Source organism: Leopardus geoffroyi, chromosome A2 (assembly GCF_018350155.1).
Source record: "Leopardus geoffroyi isolate Oge1 chromosome A2, O.geoffroyi_Oge1_pat1.0, whole genome shotgun sequence".
NCBI lineage: Eukaryota > Metazoa > Chordata > Mammalia > Carnivora > Felidae > Leopardus > Leopardus geoffroyi.
The window spans coordinates 154,936,645-154,956,537 of record NC_059331.1 but is presented as its reverse complement, the minus strand read 5'-3'; the positions used below and the strand labels follow the sequence as shown (position 1 = coordinate 154,956,537).

General features: G+C 44.4%; 1 protein-coding gene across 1 annotated transcript in view; it reads right to left on the bottom strand.

Annotated features, from left to right (window-relative positions):
* Positions 1 to 12,762, bottom strand: part of TBXAS1 (thromboxane A synthase 1) — a 156,745-nt gene extending 143,983 nt beyond the window's left edge. The window contains exon 1 of the mRNA XM_045495859.1: positions 12,513 to 12,762. Coding sequence (XP_045351815.1) covers positions 12,513 to 12,601 — 89 coding nt within the window. The 5' untranslated portion in view covers positions 12,602 to 12,762. The remainder of the gene's footprint in view (positions 1 to 12,512) is intronic.
* Between the last annotated feature and the right edge of the window lie 7,131 nt (positions 12,763 to 19,893).

Genomic DNA, 19,893 nt, shown 5'->3' with positions numbered 1-19,893 from the left:
GGGTTGTGAGGTCCAGCCCCACATTGGGCTCCTCACTGAGCATGGAGTCTGCCTAAGATCCTCTCTCTCTCTCTCTCTCTCTCTCTCTCTCTTTCTCTTTCTCTCTCTCTCTCCCTCTGCCCCTCTCCCCCTCACTCGAACTCTCCCTATCTCTCTCAAAAAGGAAGGAAGGGAGAGAAGGAGGGAGGGAGGGAATCCTGGACTACAGTGGTAGAAGAGCAGAGAGGAAAGAACGATTCAAGGACCACTTAGGAAACAAGACTGGCAAGAATATGGATTGACTGGCAGGTAGGGGTGAGTGAGAACTGGCCTAGGTGGCCAGTTGGAAAGGTGCCATATGCTGAGAGGCAGGGACTGCCAGCCTTCTCTTATTAATGAGGAAACTAGTGAGGATGGAATGATTTGCCCAAGGTCATCCAGAAGAAAGAGTGTGTCTGTCCTACACTGTAAAGACCTAGCTGATTTCCACGGCACCATATTTCTCCTGAGAACTTCCCAATGACCTTCCTTTACCATCCCTCTTATCGTGAGATGATGCTACCAGTTTTGGTCACTCTCTGTTTACAAACAGAGTTCAAACCCCTAAATGTATAAGTGACTATGCTTTACAATGTTTACGGCCTGAGGTCCCCAGATACCTATTGACTTGTGAAGGTAGGAAGGGGGTACATGAGATGTTTTCCATATTTCAAAGGGCCTAATGTAAATCATGCATTTATTGACAATAAGATTGTGCGGGTTGCCTAAAATGCCAAGTTTCTTTACCTTGGAGTGGAATAACTTGGTACACTAATGCTGGTTATCTCATTGATCAGCTGTTCTCATTGGCAGAGCTACTATCATTGTCTTTGAATGATTAAAATGGGAAAGTCAATCAATCATTACTTAAATATGCATTGTTATCTAGACAATGGGACCTATGGGGAAGTAATATAAACAGGGGATGCTGGAGAAGAGTTTAGATAGCGTTGCTTTAAGCTGTGAGGATTAGTGTTCAATAGAACAGTGTAAGAGGAAGTGTGTGTCCTTTGATGCCTCTCTGCAGGGGGCTAGATGCCTCCTATGCCCCCCTCCACCGCACTATTGTCAGGTACCCTGGTCAGACCCCAAGAGCTCTATGATCCCTCATATGCCACATCTAGATGGCTATGTCCTGCATTCTGTCCCATCCCTTCCTTTTGTATCAGAGCCCTGCTCTTCGATTCCTAATGTGACAATTACTTTATCTATCTGAATTCATGAGAATGTTATCCACTGCACATCAATGAGGTAGAACCAGCACACAGCCTTGAAAGCCTTCAGCATTCAATGAGTGTGCGAACTAAGAAGTCATTTATTTACTCTTTCAGTGAGCCCTGTGCAAGGCATTCTGCTAGGTAGTGGGAACACAGGCCACTAGTGTGCCAGCAAGTCAGAGGGAGATTGATCCTGTCATCCCCTGTGCGCTCTCTCTCTCTCTCTCTCTCTCTCTCTCACACACACACACACACACACACACACGTAACAGTAATCATTTGGAAGCATTGTCACCATCTCCGTTACCTGAGGCATGGTGATGATCATTAACATTTACTGAGCAGCTACTGTGCACAAGGCACTTACTGGCTTAAGATTCAGCCCTGCCCTCAGGGGCTTGGAGTCAGGCCAGGAAGACAGGACACATGCATTCACAGGAAGATAATAGAGTGAGTGCCAGGATGGCTATAGAGACCGAGGACACTACAGGAGTTCAAGGTGGGGGCAGAGCTCCAGAGAGCTGGCCTAGTTAAGGTGACCTTCAAGAAGAGTGACATTTGGCCAGGTTTTGATGGCTGGCTGGGATTTAAACAGAGAGAGGAGGGCATTCAGACGACAGGGACTGTAATGAGTGAGCAAGAGTAGGGAGAAGAACAGGCACATTGTGTGCAGCCAGGAGGGAAATGCGGGGGAGGATTGTAGGGCACCTTTCAGCTGAAATGTGGAAGCAGAGGCCAGTTTGGATACAGAGCGCTGGCTCTCCCCAGGGTGTCTATGCATCGTGCTCAGAAAACAGGGTTTCAGTTGAATCCACTATTTGTAGAGGTTGGCTCTGCTTTCAGGCCATCTCTGACACCATCTTTCCAGATACGTTTGAGCAAAGGAAGGGTCGCCCTCTCTCTGGGACCATGTTCAGGAACTGCCGTCTGCTGAGGTGAAACCCAAGACACCCCTTTGCAAGGACATATGGAGGTTGAGGATGGCCCCACAGTGTGGCCCAGTGCCAGACTCTGCCAGGAGACCAAAGACTCTGCCAGGAGAGCCGAGGGCTCCAGAATCTACCCAGTCAGACAACACCCCAACCCTGCCCATCCCAAGGAAGTTGTGAAACATCACATCTGGTTTCTGATAAACCAGAAAAAGGTGGCTCCTAATAATTGAAGCACCAAATGTACAGCTGCATGAACAAGTGTCCCCTGTCCCTTCTCTACCCAAAGTTCTGTCCCCATGTTCAGATATATGTTGTATATATAACACTGCTAATGTTCCCAAAGACAGAGCACTTAACCTCAATGGCAAATGACAGCCTAGGAAGATGGTTGTTATTATGGTATTCAGGGGTGCAAGGAAGGATTCATTCAATAGCTCCGTTTCTGGAAGAGCCACTGTCCTCCCAGGGAAAGCAGTACCAAGCATATACTTGAGCACCTCATTAAAGCACCAACATAAATCCGCTGATTTGCTTTGTTTATAGAATGAATGAGATCCTTCTCTCATCTCTCCCCAGAGAGTAGATACTACCAGAAGCCTGAACTCCTTACAAGATAAGAAGAGAAGGTTTGACCACAAGTCTTAAGATCATTGCTGTTGTTTTCTTTAAAACAAAACAAACCAGGAAGTGAGCAACAATGCATATGCCCTAGGAGTGTGGCCCCTCAAGTGGAATCCCCAGGCTTCCTGGTTCATAAACCTCTCGAGTATAGAAGAAGCCTTATTGTTTTCTAATCACATTTTATTTTGAGTTGAAAAGAAGACGACCTAGTCTAATCACCTATTTGCCAATATTGGGACTGTTTAAAAAAAAATCAGTCCATTCTCAACAAAAATGGCAACTGGCTGCCATGAGACTGTCAAAAGACTGACTCTAGACACCAGGGCCATTCCTAAAGGAAAGTGCTAAGAATGCCTTTTCTCATAGTGCCATCTCTGCAGCAAAGGTTTAGCGTATAAGGAAAATGCTTTTGAAGGTCATAAAATTCATTTGGCTGTATAAGTTCTGGTGTGTATGCTAAAATAATCAGTCACGTTACTTTATAGTCACGCCTCGTACTCTCGTTCTGGAAAATCAATAAAGTAAGGGGAAAGCTAGAGATATTGTGTATAACTATGTGAAAGAGGGAAAACAAAAAAAAAAATATTCTGTGGAAATGGTCCTCGAGGAAGTGCAGACCTAGTTTTCCTAAGCAGGTTCAATTTTATCTCCAAGCTCATCACTGAGTTATTAAACCAAAGTACCCATCATATCCTAAACAAAAGTACAAAAAATAAAAAAGGGAAATAGCATGCATCTTTCTCTAGATGCTCTGGGGCACTGGAAATTATCCATGGCCTTTAAAATGTATTTCTAAAATGTGTCCATTATTCACACCCTTAATGTCTTGTTCTACCAAATGTTACAAATCCTGATGTTGGGACCCTTCCTCACCTGAAATTTTCTCCCTCCTCTCCTGTGCCACATCACTTCTCCCTTATGTTTCCAGACCCAGTCCAAGACGCTTCTGCTTCTCCAAGCCACCTCCAAGGGGCTGGGGACCCAGAAAGTCTGAGGAGCAAGAGCTGGAAGGCAAGAAGAGTGTCCTGCATGAAGCCATAATGAGGCCCCACAAAGTTGCTTTGTGAGAGTGTTCCAGGCTCCTGCCTGGGACATGCTCTCCTCACCATGGGAGCTGACACGCTCTCCTCACCATGGGAGCTGCTGCTGGGGACAAGAGGTGTGTCCAGGCAGAAGAGGGAGCAGTCACTAGTGGATCTCTTGTGCTTTATCTGACTTTTCCCTGGTGGTAGCTAGGTTCCGTGCAGACCTTCCCATACACTGAATCTAGATCCAGAAAGCACTCAGTGGTCATCTGTGCCAAGTGCCCATGCCACCTAGGAAGTGCTTTGGTAGCATTCCTGGTGGATGTTGAGGGACGCTCACGACCTCCCAAGGCAGCGTTCCTGCCATGGCCAGACAGCTGTGGTTATTCGTTTACTTTGATGTTGAACTGGAGCCAGCCTGCATGTTGGCCCTATTTTGCCCTCCAGACTATCTATACCCTCTATGCTCTGAAGTAAATATCATCAACCCTGGTGCCTCAGAGCTTGCAAAAGGATAGTTTTCATGTTTTATTCCTCTATTCGGCAACTCCTCCATTTCCACCAGACTACGCAGCTGCCTGATCACCAACAACACATCCAACCACTCATTTCAAGGGAATGTCTCAGCTGGTCAAAATTGACCTTCTCTCTATGATCCTACACATCATTTCTTTTTTGTTGTTGTTCGCTTGTTTTTTTTTAATGTTTATTTACATATTTATTTAGAGAATGTGAGAGGGGAAGGGGCAGAGAGAGTGTGAGAGAAACCAAGCAAGCTCTACGCTCAGCGCAGAGCCCGATGTGGGGCTCAATCTCACGAACCGTGAGAATAGTGACCTGAGCAGAAACCAAGAGTTGGAGGCTTAACTGACTGAGCCACCCAGGTACCCCCACAGTGTTTCTTAATCAAATAAGTTTAGGAAGAACTGGACTAAATGAAGTTAAACAGATTTCTTTACTGCAGAACCTCTTGGGACCTTTGATATGCTATGATTCTCCAAGAAGGCTTACCTTATGGTTAATTTCCCAAACATTGTTAGGAACAGAACTTGGGAAAATGGTAGCCAACTGATTTTCAAATACCCTTATTCTGCAGCCAGACACCCCTATGATTACCTCTACCTATGATTATACCAGGGAACACCTGCATGGCTTCCTTACTCTGACAAATTCAAGATTTCTTAGCTGGGCTCCATATTCCAGTACAGTGGTGTTTGCTTTTTTAATTATTATTATTTTTAACTTATCGAGGTATGATTGACAAAGGAATTGTATATATTTAAGGTATACAGCTTGGTGTTTGATATCAGTATACCTTGTATAATGATTACCACAATGAAGCTAACTAACATATCCATTATCTCACATAGTTACCATTTGTGTGTGTGTGTGTGTGTGTGTGTGTGTGTGTGTGTGTGTGTGTGTGGTGAGAATACTTAAGATTACTCCCGTAGCAAATTTCATGTATTCTACATCATTACTAACTATAGTTACCAGGCTGTACATTCAGCTCTAGAACCTATTCATCTTATAACTGAAAGTATGTCTCCCCCACCCTCCAGTCCCTGGCAACCACAATTCTACTCTTTACTTCCATGAGCCGACATTTTAGATTCCACATATATGTGCGATCATGCTGTATTTGTCTTTCTGTGTCTGGCTTATTTCATGTGACATAATCTCCTCCACGTTCCTCCATGTTGTCACAAATGGCAGGTCTCCTTTTTTAAAGTTGAATAATATGCCATTGTATATGTAGACCACATTTTCTCCATTCATGGGTGGGTAACATTTAAGTTGTTTCCATGTCCTGGCTATTGGTGAATAGTGCTGCAGGAAACATGGGAGTGCAGATATCCCTTCAAAATGCTGATTTCATTTCCTTTGATATAGCCTCAAGAGTAGGAGTGCTGGATTGTGTGGTAGCTCTATTTTTAATTTTTTGAGGAACCTCCCTACTGTTTTCATAGTGGCTGCACCAGTTTATGTGCCCACCAACAGTCCACAAGGGTTCTCTTTTCTCCGCATCTTCACCAACTCTTGTTATCTCTTGTCTTGTGAGGTGATCTCTCTTTGGATTTGCATTTCTCTGATGATTAGTGATGTTAATCACCTTTCCATAGACATGTTAACCATTAGTATGTCTTCCTTGAAAAAATGTCTGTTGAGTTCCTCTGCCCATTTTTTGAATGGGTTATTTTGTTTTGTTGCTATTGAGTTGTCTGAGTTCCTTATATATTTTGGACATTAACCCCTTCTCAGATATATGGCTTGCAAATATTTTCACCCATTCTGTAGGTTGTCTTTTCATTTTGTTAACTATTTTCCTTGTTGTGCAAAAGCTTTCCAATTTGATGTGGTCTCACTTGTTTATTTTTGCTTATTGTTGCTTGGGCTTTTAGTGTCCTATCCAAAAACTCAATGTCAAGATCAATGTCAAAGGGCTAGCCCTTATGTTTTCTTTTAGGAGTTTTACAGTGTCAGGCCTTACATTTAAATCTTTAATCCATTTTGAGCTGATTTTTGCATATGGTATAAGATAAGGGTCCAATTTCATTCTTTTGCTTATCACAAGCAAATCTGATCCAGTTTTCGCAACATCATTTAATGAAGGGACTATCCTTTTCCCATCGTGTTTTTGGCTCCTTTGTAAAAAAATGAATTGACCATATATGCATGAGTTTATGTCTGGATGTTTTTATTGGTCTGTTCCATTGGACTGTTCCATTGGTCTATATGTCTAATTTTAGGGAAGAACCATACTGTTTTAACTACTACAGTTGTGTAATATAGTTTGAAATCCAGAAGTGTGATGCCTCCAGGTTTGTTCTTCTTTCTCAAGATTGCTTTGGTTATTCATGGCTCCATAAAAATTTTAGGATTTTTTTTTCCTATTTCTGTGGGAAATGCCACTGGAATTTTGATAGGGATTACATTGAATCTATAGATTACTTTGGGTTGTATGGACATTTTAACAATGTTAATCCTTCCGATCCATAAACACGGGATATCTTTCCACTTATTTGTGTCTTTTTCAGTTTCATTCATCAGTGTCATAATTCTCAGTGTACAGATCTTTTACCCACTTGGTGCAATTCATTCCTAAGTGTTTTATTCTTTTTGATGCTATTGTAAATGGGATTGTTTTCTTTATTTCTTTTCACATCGTTTGTTGTTATTATAAAGCAATGCACCTGATTTTCATATGTTTGACTTTATATCCTGCAACTTTAAGGAATTTGAATTTCATAAACTTTGTTTATTAGCTCTACCAGCTTTTTGATTGGAGTCTTTAGCATTTTCTATATGTAAGATTATGTCATCTACAAACAGAGACAGTTTTACTTCTTCCTTTCTAATTTGGATGCCTATTATTTCGTTTCCTTTTCTAATTGCTATGGCTAAGACTTCTGGCTTGATATTGAATGGTAGTGGTGAGAGTGGGCATCCTCATCTGGTTCTGATCTTAGAGGAAAAGGTTTCATCTTTTCACTGTCAAGTATAAGATTAGCTGTGCACTTGTCACATACAGCCTTTATCAAGTTGAGGCACAGTCCTTTTATACCTAATTCATTGAGAGTTTTTATCACGAAAGGAAGTTGAATTTTATCAAATGGTTTTTCTGCATCTATTGAGATGATTATGCGATTTTTTTTCTCCTTCGTTCTGTTAATATGGTATATCGTGTTATTTATTTGTGGATATTGAGCCTTCCTTCCATCCCAGGGAGCAATGGTTTCTTTTAAATATGGTCTGGGACTAGATTATCTGGATTACCAGATATGGTCTGGGCTTAGAATTAGAATCTAGTCCTCCTATATATGTAAAGCAAGCTCTATCAGAAAGAAATTTCCAGGTACAGTGATTTTCATTATAGTCTTAAGTCTTAATAATCACCAATAACATTTTACCTTAATGTTATCTTAGAATGAGACTTGATCAGAACTCTAAAACACCCTGATTCCTATTTTCACAACTAGTTGACTCATTCCTCTGAGTCTTGGGCTCCTGAGCCTTAAATGCAGCCTGGCATGAAAAGCCCTTGCATCTCTGTAAGACAGCACTTCTCAGCTGCCAGCGTATTCATGTATTTACCTGCTTTGACTCTTTAGCTACTTAATGGAACTGCTACAGTTTACCTTTCACACTGCCTCATTAGCCAAGAAGCTCCCTCATTACTCTAAATTCCCCTTGTATATTCTACTCTGTTGGTGGAAATAGTGAGATTATAGCCCCGAAACCTCCATTCCCACAGCATAAAACTGGTTTCCTCTTCACTACTAGAGAAGAACAATTTCCTTCTCCTTTTAATAACATAAAGTAACATAATAAAACATAAAAATAACATAACGTAACAATTTTTTGCTCCGTAATTCATACTCATTAAAGAAATGTGGAAGATGTAGAAAGACTAAAAAAAGAAATAAAAATAATCCATAATCCCACCAATGAAGAAAAACCACTATTAATATTTGGGCTACTCTTTCTTTTTTTTAATTTTTTAATGTTTATTTTTGAGAGAGACAGAGGCAGAAACAGAGCACGGGGATGGGGAGGGGCACAGAGAGAGGGAGACACAGCATCTGAAGCAGGCTCCAGGCTGCTTCATATGTGCTTCATACATACACCTTTGTATGTACTCCTAGCTACTATATTCTATATGCCTGCTCCGTCTTCCAGCCCCAGTGGAGTAGCCCTATCTCCTTATACCCCAGTTCATGCTACTCAGCCACATATCTGTCAACTTAAATAAGTATTGTTGAAAATCGTGTCAAATTCACTTTGAGGAGAACTACTGAAATATACTATGCCTATTTTATAATGGTCTCTTTTTAAATGAAATGAACTCTTTTGTCTTCTTTCCAAATTCAAATGTACACTTAACAATTAAGAAGTATTTATCAAGAACATGGCATGGTCTCTGTTCTACAAGGTGGGTGGGGATACAAAAACAGTACACCTGCAACAATTTAAAAAGGAGTCACCAAGTCGGTACAAATTGAAAACACAACAGGCTTTCAGGAAAACGAGTGACTCATATGGGCAAAACTGTTAAGATTTGTACTGAACTATAAAGGCTCAGAAAAGAACCGGCAAGAAAAGTACCAGCAGAGATCAGAGGCTGGAATTAGCCTTCAGCCAACATTTATTTAAAAAAAAAATTTTTAGGGGCGCCTGGGTGGCGCAGTCGGTTAAGCGTCCGACTTCAGCCAGGTCACGATCTCGCGGTCCGTGAGTTCGAGCCCCGCGTCGGGCTCTGGGCTGATGGCTCAGAGCCTGGAGCCTGTTTCCGATTCTGTGTCTCCCTCTCTCTCTGCCCCTCCCCCGTTCATGCTCTGTCTCTCTCTGTCCCAAAAATAAATAAACGTTGAAAAAAAAAATTAAAAAAAAAAATTTTTAGGGGCGCCTGGGTGGCTTGGTCGGTTAAGCGTCCGACTTTGGCTCAGGTCATGATCTCACAGTCCGTGAGCTCGAGCCCCGCGTTGGGCTCTGTGCTGACACCTCAGAGACTGGAGCCTGTTTCAGATTCTGTGTCTCCCTCTCTCTCTGCCCCTCCCCTGTTCAAGCTCTGTCTCTCTCTGTCTCAAAAATAAATAAACGTTTAAAAAAAATTTTTTTAATATATTTTTTAATGTTTTTATTTATTTTTGAGACAGAGAAAGACAGAGCATGAGCAGGGGAGGGATAGAGAGAGAGGGAGACACAGAATCCAAAGCAGGCTCCAGGCTCTGAGCTGTCAGCACAGAGCCTGACGCGGGGCTCAGACTCATGGACTGTGAGATCATGACCTGAGCCAGAGTCGGACGGTTAACCAACTGAGCCACCCGTAGCCAGCATTTATTATGTGCCAGTGCTACATACTGGGCATTGGGGGGAGGGGAGGTGATGAGAGATGATAAAAGCAGCACTGAGTGGGGGCTTGTAAGTGCCCTGGACAAACAGGAGAAGCTTCCATGAGGAGATGCCCCTGAACTTAGTGCTGAAGGAAAGAGAAGAAGGGAATTCCAAGCATGGAGACTAGCAAGGGCAAAGGAAGGACTCATGCAGCAACATGGCCGCTCTCAGAACAGGATATGGGGGGTGGATGAGGGAGATGAGGCCACTGGAAGAGGCAGGAGCCAAACCCTAAATCCTGGGTGCTGTACGTCTTCACTTTACCCCCTTTAAACCAAACGCTAGAAGAACATTTGTGCCATGGATAGAAATTTCTGGAATTGCAATGAGATATGAGACCTCGCCCCTGCCTTGCAAGAACTCACAGGCTGGTTGAGGAGGCAAGAAGCAATCCTCATAATCCTCATTCTCAGAGTTTAGGCTCTCCATGACAGTCTTACCTGGCCCAATGGCAAAGGTAACTCTCAAAGGAAAGACAAAGGAGTCTGGTCAGGGCACACCACCCTCCATAGTTTCTTCTTAGGAGCGAGATGGCTGTGGGGGGTGGGGGAGGTTTTCTCCACCTCAGCTTTCCCTGAGCACCCCTCTTCTCCCACAGGTACCTCTTAAGAGAATGTAGCAGGAGGGAGACCCCACCTCATTCAAGCTGGAGTCTGTTGCTCAGAGGCTACCTAGAGCCCTGCCTGGAAGAGGAGGGTCGAGAGCCTGAGGATGGTTACCTTGAGCTGGATCAAGGGATGGACTCAGGAGCTCCAGAGCCATGGCCGTAGCCACTCCCTTCTGCTGCCTGCTCTCCTTCAGCATTATTCCCTCCAGACACCAAGCTTACCCCAGAACCTCCATGTATCCCCCCAGCCTTGGGCATCTGGTCCAGACCTCCTATTTCCTGACCTTGTACCAGAGCCTCCCACTCTCTGCCTGGCGTACATTAACAGATCAACAAATATTTCTGCGATAACAAGTGGAAGTCAGCTTTCACTTCCTATTTACCACCTCTGCTTCATGCCTTTATCTAATCTCTGTGTCTTTGACCCAGGTTATTAATATGGCCCCGGGAATAGATTACAAATGCAGAGCTGCCTTGCTGAATGGTGCGGTGTTATTGTCCGTGACTCCCTGATCTACGCTGATTATAAACATCCAGTTACAGCAGCTTATCAGTCAGGACACATGCCCTTTTCCATGACCAGAGCAACATTAACGTATGCAATTCATTCATTCGTTCATCAAACATTTATCGAGGCCGTGCTGTAAGTCAGACACTGAGCTGGGAGTTGAGGATACAGAAATGAAAACACACACACACACACACACACACACACACACACGCTAAAGACAGAAATGTGTGGAAAAGTGTATAATCTAAACATTAATGCTGACACCACCTGGACGATTCAGGTGGGACACACTTTGAGAACCACAGTCAGAGCATAGCTATTGATGGGAAAATATATTCATAATCATACTAATAAGGAATTTCAAATATGCCTGAACCACTGAAGACTTATTTTCCTCTGTTGTTAGGTTACCTAAATGGTTGTGAACAATGGCGGTGGACATCTATGAAGCACCTGCTACGTGTTGGCCCTAAGGCGTGTGCATCACTGAGCACAGAAACACGTTGAGATGGATAAATGGGGTGCAGCAGGGAAAGAGGGCTACCATTTGCTCCTGGTTTTGCATGTGGCTGGTTTCAAGGAAGAGAAGCTACACTGAGAACTAAGTTCAAAAGATAATTAAACCAGTTAAAAAGCAAAAACAGCACTGGGACTGAAGCAGAGTTTCAGAGCCAATTTCCAAGAAGTAATTTCATCATCATAGAACATCAAACGTGAATTCCATTTTCAGCTATGCAAATTCCAAAAGAATAATACCTCGCATTTGCATAATGCTTGATGCTTTTCAAAGTGCTTTCCCAGTTATTAATCTAGGGAAGGCTTTATTATCACCAGAAACATAAATTGAAATTCTGTTCAAACTCAAGTTCTCCATTAATTTTTTCACTTTCCCCTCAAAAACCAGAGCCACCTAAATCCAGGTGCTTTGGATTGAGTGGGTAACTGTAATAAGTTTAACCAGCAGGGTGAATATGCATAAATGGAGCATATTGTGGGTCCTTGCATCTCCAGACACAGGCCTTCGGCAGAGCCAAACTTCAGAAAGCCTCCTGTGGAATTAACAAGATAACAGGCAGCTGCTCCCAGTGCAAATCCGAGGTCCTTCCGGGGTCTCAAACTTTGTGGGTACGGCACACGCTAGGTTCATCAGAATCCATTCCCTTCTATCAAATATCAGAAAACTACGCAATCAGTTCCACCGCTTTGTCCTTAAACCTGCAGAAATCCCTGTGAATGATCTCCTGCAAAGTGGTCCACGATGCCAGACAGCTCCGATGTCCTTTTTGTTTTTAATGGCATATGAGCCGAGAGCTGAATGTGCTGTAAATCCAACAGGGGGAGAGGATCTCAGAAAAGTGAGGTGGAAGATATGATGGGTACGAGGAAATACTTCTCCCCAAACCTTTCCAACTTGTTTCTTTTTCCATCTCTTGCAAACTTAATTATGTGTAGTGCTCTCAGTCACTGAATCACCAGCCTTTCCTGACACCTCGATCTCATGCATTTTAGCAAAAGATTAACCTGGCTGTTTGCTTTTAATTCTGAGGCTGTGTTAATACTCAACTCCCTCTAGATTAGAAAAGAAGAAAAACACACTCCCACATACCCCTCCCTGGCTCCAGCAAGGCTCCAGGGCTGCTGTTTCTGACATTGTCACAGTCATGGGAACCTGCTGGCCACACTTACCATTTCAGGAGGGCCAAGAGGACCACTGACAGGGCCACTGTCACCATGGGGCCATTCACTTCCAGTTTGAGAAACCCCAAGACTTCCATTGTTCCTCAGAGTCCCAAGAGGGGCGGTCCTCCAGAGGAAAGAGGGAAGCTGGTGCCCCTGCCGTTACAGGGACCACGCTGTACAGACGGAAGAAGGAACAGGCAACCAAGAACACACAACACCAAGTGGGTCCCCAAAATGTGCTGTTCGTCAGAGTGTCTCCTTATAAAGAGGAAGGAAGAGGAGGGAAGAAACACAGAGTTTCAGTGTAAGGCAGTGAATCAGCAACTTTATTTTCTTGAGGACTACACTGTCAATAAACATTTATGTTAACTCCCCTGGGAATTAGCAGCAGAACTGGTCCCATGTTTGCTGAGAAGCTACGTGGTTGCAACCAGAGATTTCTACTCTGATGAGAAGTCTGAGTAGTCTATGAAAAAAGACTCCCCTTCAAAAAAATTAATTCATAATTCAGTAAAGATATGGGTCAGGAGACTCTGAATGTCCCAGAAAAAGTTGGGGTCAGGTATCAGCCTGATGGAAAATACTGGCTGCATTGAGGACATCGATCCCACAAAGTTCATTGGTTCCTGGGGTCCGAGGGGCCCTTGATGACTGGCTGTTGGAACAGAGATCTTGCCCTGTGTCCGCACTCTCATCATGAGTCAGAGGATTTTTCAAACATCTAAAAGCATATCCACAGGCTCATGCATTGGTCCTTTGTTCTAGTTCTGAGCTTATCTGACTAAAGTAGACAGAATTATTTTTTGCTTATTAGTCAGCATATTACACTTTTAGTAATGGGGAGGGTGTATTAGACAGTGAGTCATTCACGCACCATGACATTCATCCATTCATTCGGTATGTGTGGGGCACCAGGCTCTGAGCTGAGTTTACAGTGTTTGGAAAACAAGTAGTACCAGACTCTGGGAAAATTTCTCTGGGGAGAGACAGACAATAGACAGGTAGACAAAGAAGGAATTGCTCTGAAGGTCATGAACACACAGCTATGACTGAGAACAACTAGAGTGACCCACTAAGAGAGGGTTATAGGGGAAATCTATCTAGAAAAGAAAGTTTGGAGCTGAGATTCTCAGTTGAAGGGGAGCCCATCACATAAAGAGCCATGGGCAAAGCCTTCTGGGCAAAAATGGTGACACAGATAAGGGTTGTAAGGTGGGAAGGAATTCCCGTGTGTGGGAACTGGAAAGAGGCTAATCCCGCTGGAGTAGAGCGGGCCAACTCAGGGAGGCAGCTGGGAAGACAGGGAGATGGTCAACAGAAGCTAGACAGCACAAAGCCACGGTGAGAAGCGTGGGCTTCATTTCATGGGCCACTTAGGGTTTTAATATGTTCATATTTATGTTTGTTAAAAGCATTCTGGCTGCACGGGGAGAATGTGTTGGAAAAGAGCAAGAGGAAGAGCAGGGAGACCGCTTCGAAGACTAGTCATTTTGGGGCGCCTGGGTGGCGCAGTCGGTTAAGCGTCCGACTTCAGCCAGGTCACGATCTCGCGGTCCTTGAGTTCCAGCCCCGCGTCGGGCTCTGGGCTGATGGCTCAGAGCCTGGAGCCTGTTTCCGATTCTGTGTCTCCCTCTCTCTCTGCCCCTCCCCCGTTCATGCTCTGTCTCTCTCTGTCCCCCAAAAAATAAATAAACGTTGAAAAAAAAAAAGAAGACTAGTCATTTATCCTGAGATGAGCCTGCTCGGACCAGAGCAGGGATGCAAGTAGAAAGAAGTACGTAGATGAACTTGAAATATATTTAGCAGTCGACTGCAGAACTTCCCAGTGGATGGGATGTGAAAGGGAAGGGGGAGACAAGTCTGATTCCTGGGCTCCTGACTTGAGCTGTGAGTGTATGTGTAGAGGTGACATTTCCTGAGATGGGGAAGTTGGGGTATTGGTGGGAAAATCAAGAGTTTAATTTGGCTCCTGTTTAGTCTGAGATGCCTGGGACACATCTGAGTGGAGTTGTCAAGTCAGAGAGGAATCTTGGCTGAAAATATAACTAACAGTAATGAATGACAACAATGCCATTTATGTAGGACTTACTATGGGCCAGTTACTATTCTAAGAGCATTCATATGCGTTAACTTATTTCATCTTCATAAATAACACTATGAGGCAAAGCTTTTTATTAACCCTATTTTATAAAAGAAACTAAGGCACAGGACATACGACTCCCAAGTCCATTCTCTTAATCAAAAGATTGTATTCAAACATGGAAGGCATCGATATACAAATGGGATTTAAATCCAGATGAGCCACAGCCACAAATAGCTAGCAAACCACACAAGGACCAAGTACCTTCCAAATACTTCCCTTGTCTCTGGCCATTTGCCCTGCCTCCCGGTTTTTCATTCCTACTTAGGTGCCCCCAACAACTGCACCCAAGTGTCCCATGCTTCAGCCCAGCCCTTTTGGATGTCTCTTCCCCTCTCCATATTCTACATCTCCTTTGTCCCATTTGATCAGGACCTTGACACACAGTTAAGGGATCTCTATATTCCCACTCACAAAGCAGAGGTATGCTTCATTGAGGGCCATCTGAGATATGATGCTTTCGGCCACAGTGGCCACAGTATGGGGTGTCAGGGCAGAACAAGCTGGTGTGAAGGAAACAAGTCATTACGGTTATGGATTCTGAAAGCTGGAAAGACCTCAGGTATTGCTAAGACCAGTGTATGTATCAGCGAGATGCTCATGAAAAAAATGTTAAGATTCCAAGGTGAAATAAATGTGAGAAAATGCTGGTGTCAGCATTGATAAAGTAAGTTTATTTCCTGAAAGACCTCTCAGAGACTTGAACTTGCTAATGTGCATTGTGGAGCTCCAAGACTAGCATGCAGAGAGCAGCATTTCCCAAGTGTATTTGACCACAGAATTCTTGTTAAGGGGCATTTATTAACACATCCCAGATGTAGTGTTCTTAGGAGCATGACTTTGAGAGATGTTGGCCAAATCTAACGCTTATTTACGGAGGAGGAAATAAAAACCCAGAAAGAAAAAGTGACGGGTACAAAGTCTCATTGCTGCCTAGTGATAGAACCTGGGTCTCCCGTCTCTCTTTTCGGGCTCTTCATTTAGAATATACTCCTTGTGTCTCCCCACAGACATGTTGCCCATGCACCTGGAACAGGTCCTGCCCTGTTCACAGAGAACCTTTGCATGTTCAGAGGTGGCCGGTTCAGAGGTGTCTGACCTTCTTGAGGGGTTGTTCTTTTCCCCAAGTGACTGAGTTTACTCATTCATTCCTCTGACTAATATCTTTGGAGCCCTTTCTATGTGATTTGGGGGAGCTGTAAACGCTGTGGAGAGATCATTGTCCCCTTTCCACACTAGCCTCAAAGCAGAGATAACACTCAGTGAGTTGTGGATAGTAAATAAACCAAAACAAAGTGGAAGGGTCAGATATGAGAGATAAGAAGCATTTTTATCAGAGAATAACATAATTAAGAATGTATCACAATTTTGGAATCTGTGACATAAAGCAAGGACACATTGGGGGTTTTCTGCAATGAAGGACCGACTGTCGCCATCATGCTTACCATAATTAAACATCAGGCCTTTACTTTCTGAATATTTTCTTTTTAATGGTATGTCTATTAAAAACAATCAACTTTATAGACCTGTATAAAAAATCTTCTATAATTCCAACTCCGAGAGACAAACTCTGTTAACAAATTAGTGTGTGTCTTCCCACATCCTTTTTTCTATGCATATACAAACATAGGTATGTCCTCAGTTCTTATAAAAACAAGATCATCATACCCATGCTATTCTGCACTTGGTATCATGCGTATATCCTTCTACGTCATACCTAGAGAGATACGTCACTGGCTCTGCTGTACAGACGTGTTGTGATTCATTCAGCCTGTCCTTCACTGATTGACATTTGTATTGTTTCCAAGCTTTCCCAACTACAAATGAGACCACCATGAACATCCTTGTACATATCGCTATGGCCTTGGGGAAGGCTATCTGAAGCGACATTCTTAGAAATGGAAGCATTGCGCGCAAAGATGTGCCTTTCAAAAATGCTGGTAACTGCTTACCTCCCTAGAGGCGGTTTCCATTCTCCCTGCCTCGAGCTGTGTGTTGAAGTGCCCACTTGCCCCACCTGGTGGGACACCCCACAGAGCTTTTCTCTTCTGTCTCAACCCACCCCAAGTCGATCCTTTTTTTCCTCCTCCGTCCAGGCAGACATCTTCCCCAGAGTTGAGTCAACTGTTTTGACTTAAGTCTTATGTTTCTTTTTAAAGCTTTCACTCCATAAATTCTGTGGTATTTCCTCCATGTTCTCTGTGTTTAAAAACTGCCTCTGCAGATGTCTAAGTGGTGGTTGCCTTCTCTGCTGAAGGTTCCCAGCTGGCCTGCCCTAAGCCTGATGTCTCTGGGATGTTTGAGGCATGGGGCACGTTCTCCCTTCCAAGCAGGACCCCTAGGAAAAGGACAGTGGGGCTCACCCAGCACCACAGAAGTTCAGAGAACATTTACATATAACCTCATTTCAGTCTAGAGCAGCCTTGAGGAGTAGGTGAGCAGGACCTTTCATTCCTGGGCTCTGAGAGGAAGCAACTAGAGTTCAGAGATATTACATGACTAAAATCATACGTTAATAAATTCTAGCGGCCAGGCTCAAGCCCCAATCTTCTGGCTTTAAACCCTGTGTTTTTTCCCACTAAATCTAAAGTCACATCTTGGCTTAAAAATGCATCATTCACCAAGCCAGCCCATGGTTGTGATATAGTTTATCTTTATGTTTGCCCCCCTGGGGTCTAGAGTTGCTACAGTTAAGGAAGATGGAGGGATGGTGTGTGCCTGTGGGCTGCTTTATCTCCTTGCAGATGATTCTAGAGCCCCTTGTGGAAGGGGCAAACAACAATCTCCTCAACAGCATCCAGTATCTTAGAGATTCTCATCCACTTTCTGACAACAGGAGGTCAGATTAGGAGGGCTCGTCCATTCCTTTAGTCAACAAACATTTATTGAACAATTGCTAGGCATGAGGCACCAGGAATAGAATCCCAGTGTGTAAGACCTAGGTCTTGCCACCAAGGCACTCTGTTCCCAGGATAGGGAAGCACACACGTAAATACCTAAGCGCCCTGGTGTTGTAGGTACTATGACACAAATAGGTACAGGAACAAGGGGACAAAAATGGGAGGGAGGAGATTGGTAAAAGGTTTGAACACATGACTCATGACCTTAGACTGGACAGACGACTTCATTGAGCAGATGAGAATAGGACAGATGTGCTTAGCAGAGGGAGCACAGCTCATCCTTGCTCCAAGGCATCAGGGGCTGGCAGTAAGGAGGGAGAACAGACAGATACTCAGAGACCAGGTCATGCAAGGCATTTTGGGCCACGCCAAAAAGTTTACACACCTTTCCAGCACCCATGGGAAACCAGATGAAGACCTAAATTGAGCAGTAACATGATTAGATTTGCTTTTAGGACTATCCCTCAGGAGGCAGATTGGATGGGTCACACCCAAGATGGGAGGCCAGCGAAGAGGCTGCTGGCCATCTAGGTAAGAGACAATGGCCTGAATAAAGCTGTAGAACTGGAAATGAGTGAAGGAGTGAAGAAGGGGTTGTCCAGGATAACGCCCCAATTTCTGGCTCCATTGATTGAGCCCGTGTGTGCCAATCACACAGGGGAGAAGGAACAAGTGTAGGGGAATTACTGCCGCCTCCCTGGTGGGCACACTAAGCCCCTGGTGGCCACACAGGTAAAGATGCTTAGGAGGAAGCAAGGCCTGGAGAGAAATCTGAAGCAGGGAAGTCATTTGAGTTTTGAGCGCCATCTGTACATGGATGGGGTGAAGCCATAAGGATACATTGGCTACAGGGAAGAGAGAGAGTGTTAAACAGCGGACCATGGGAAGAATATCAAAAACAGCAGCTTTGGGAGAAGGGTGGGCATGGGAGGTGGTGGGGTGGGTGATGGCGTGCAAAGGGATGGTGTGCCTGGAAAGGGATTGAGGAGGAAGGAATTGTCCGAGAGAGCAGGAAAACCAGCAGAGGAACCCTATTTCAGTGCTTAAGGATGTAGCTTTTTGTTTTCAGATGACCTGGGTTCTTTACCTCTCTAGCTTGAAAAGTTATTTAACCTCTCTGAGACCTCAGTTTGTCATCTGTGAAGTGGGGGTAACGGTACACCCTTCACAAGGTTGTTGTGCTCAGCACCTTGCTGCTCAGCAGAGCTCTTGACACATAGTAAGCACGTGTGCATGCGGTCTGGGATTGTTTTCACCAAAGCCACAGGAGAACGGCTGTAAGGAGCAGGAAATGGCCATGGTGTGAATGTTACAGAAAGGTCAAGTGAGGTGGTTACTGAGGCATCTTTGGATTTGGCGCTCGGGTCATTACAGCCACCCCCAGAATGGTTTTGGCAGAGCGGTGGGTGTGGAGAGGCAGAACCAGGGAAAAGGAGGTTTGGAAAGGGCTGATTCAGCCTTCTCCGTCATCTCTTTGGCCCCACGGTTGAGACGTGGGAGAAGACGCAGATTTGCACTGGCTAGAGTAGAATTTCCAAGCGTCACTAATGGGGGACCCACGTGAAGTGAGAACACCTCCCGCATCAGGAGACGTGGGGACAGCAGCCATCTGTTTGTGTTTCCCCTCCCACAATAAGGACAGAACTCTCTCCTCTCTTCGAGGTTGCTATGGAGACACGGATGGGTTCTATGTCACATCTTGACGTTGTATTGGTTGTGAGGGCAGGGACCATATTTTATATATCATTGTGCGACCGCACCGCCCGTCACATTGCCATCTCATATACTCGCTCGGCTTTAATTAACATCCGTGAGCCGATCACTCCCAAATCTATTCTCTCCAGCCCGATTCTCGTTCCAGAATTTCAGGCTAATATATCCAGCTGCCCAGTGGTTCTCTTCTCATAGATATCCCACAGATGCTAACAGCTCGAAATGCCTAAAGCTAGACTCATTGTCAGAGCCTCCTCCTTCCTCCATTAAACTCGTCGACCTCGTGCCACGTTCCCCATGTCAGTAAATCATACCACCTTCCGCTCAGCTCCCAAGTCAGAAACTTGAGCTCATCCTTGACCCTTCCTTCTCTCCCAGCCCCCCAGCCCCACATCCAGTCAATCACCAAGCCCTATTGTTTCCACCTGTGAAGTCACGCTCATTCTGGTCACTACTCCCTTTATCCGTTCATTCTTTCGTGCATTCCACCTCATTTCATTGGCTCGGTGAATGTGCCGGCATCTGATCAGTATCAGGCAAATGAGACTGCACTGGTATGGCAAACAAGCCAGGCTTCCCACCTCACGGAGCTTGTGTCTGGAGAGGGACCCACCCAACTCACCACTCTGTGATC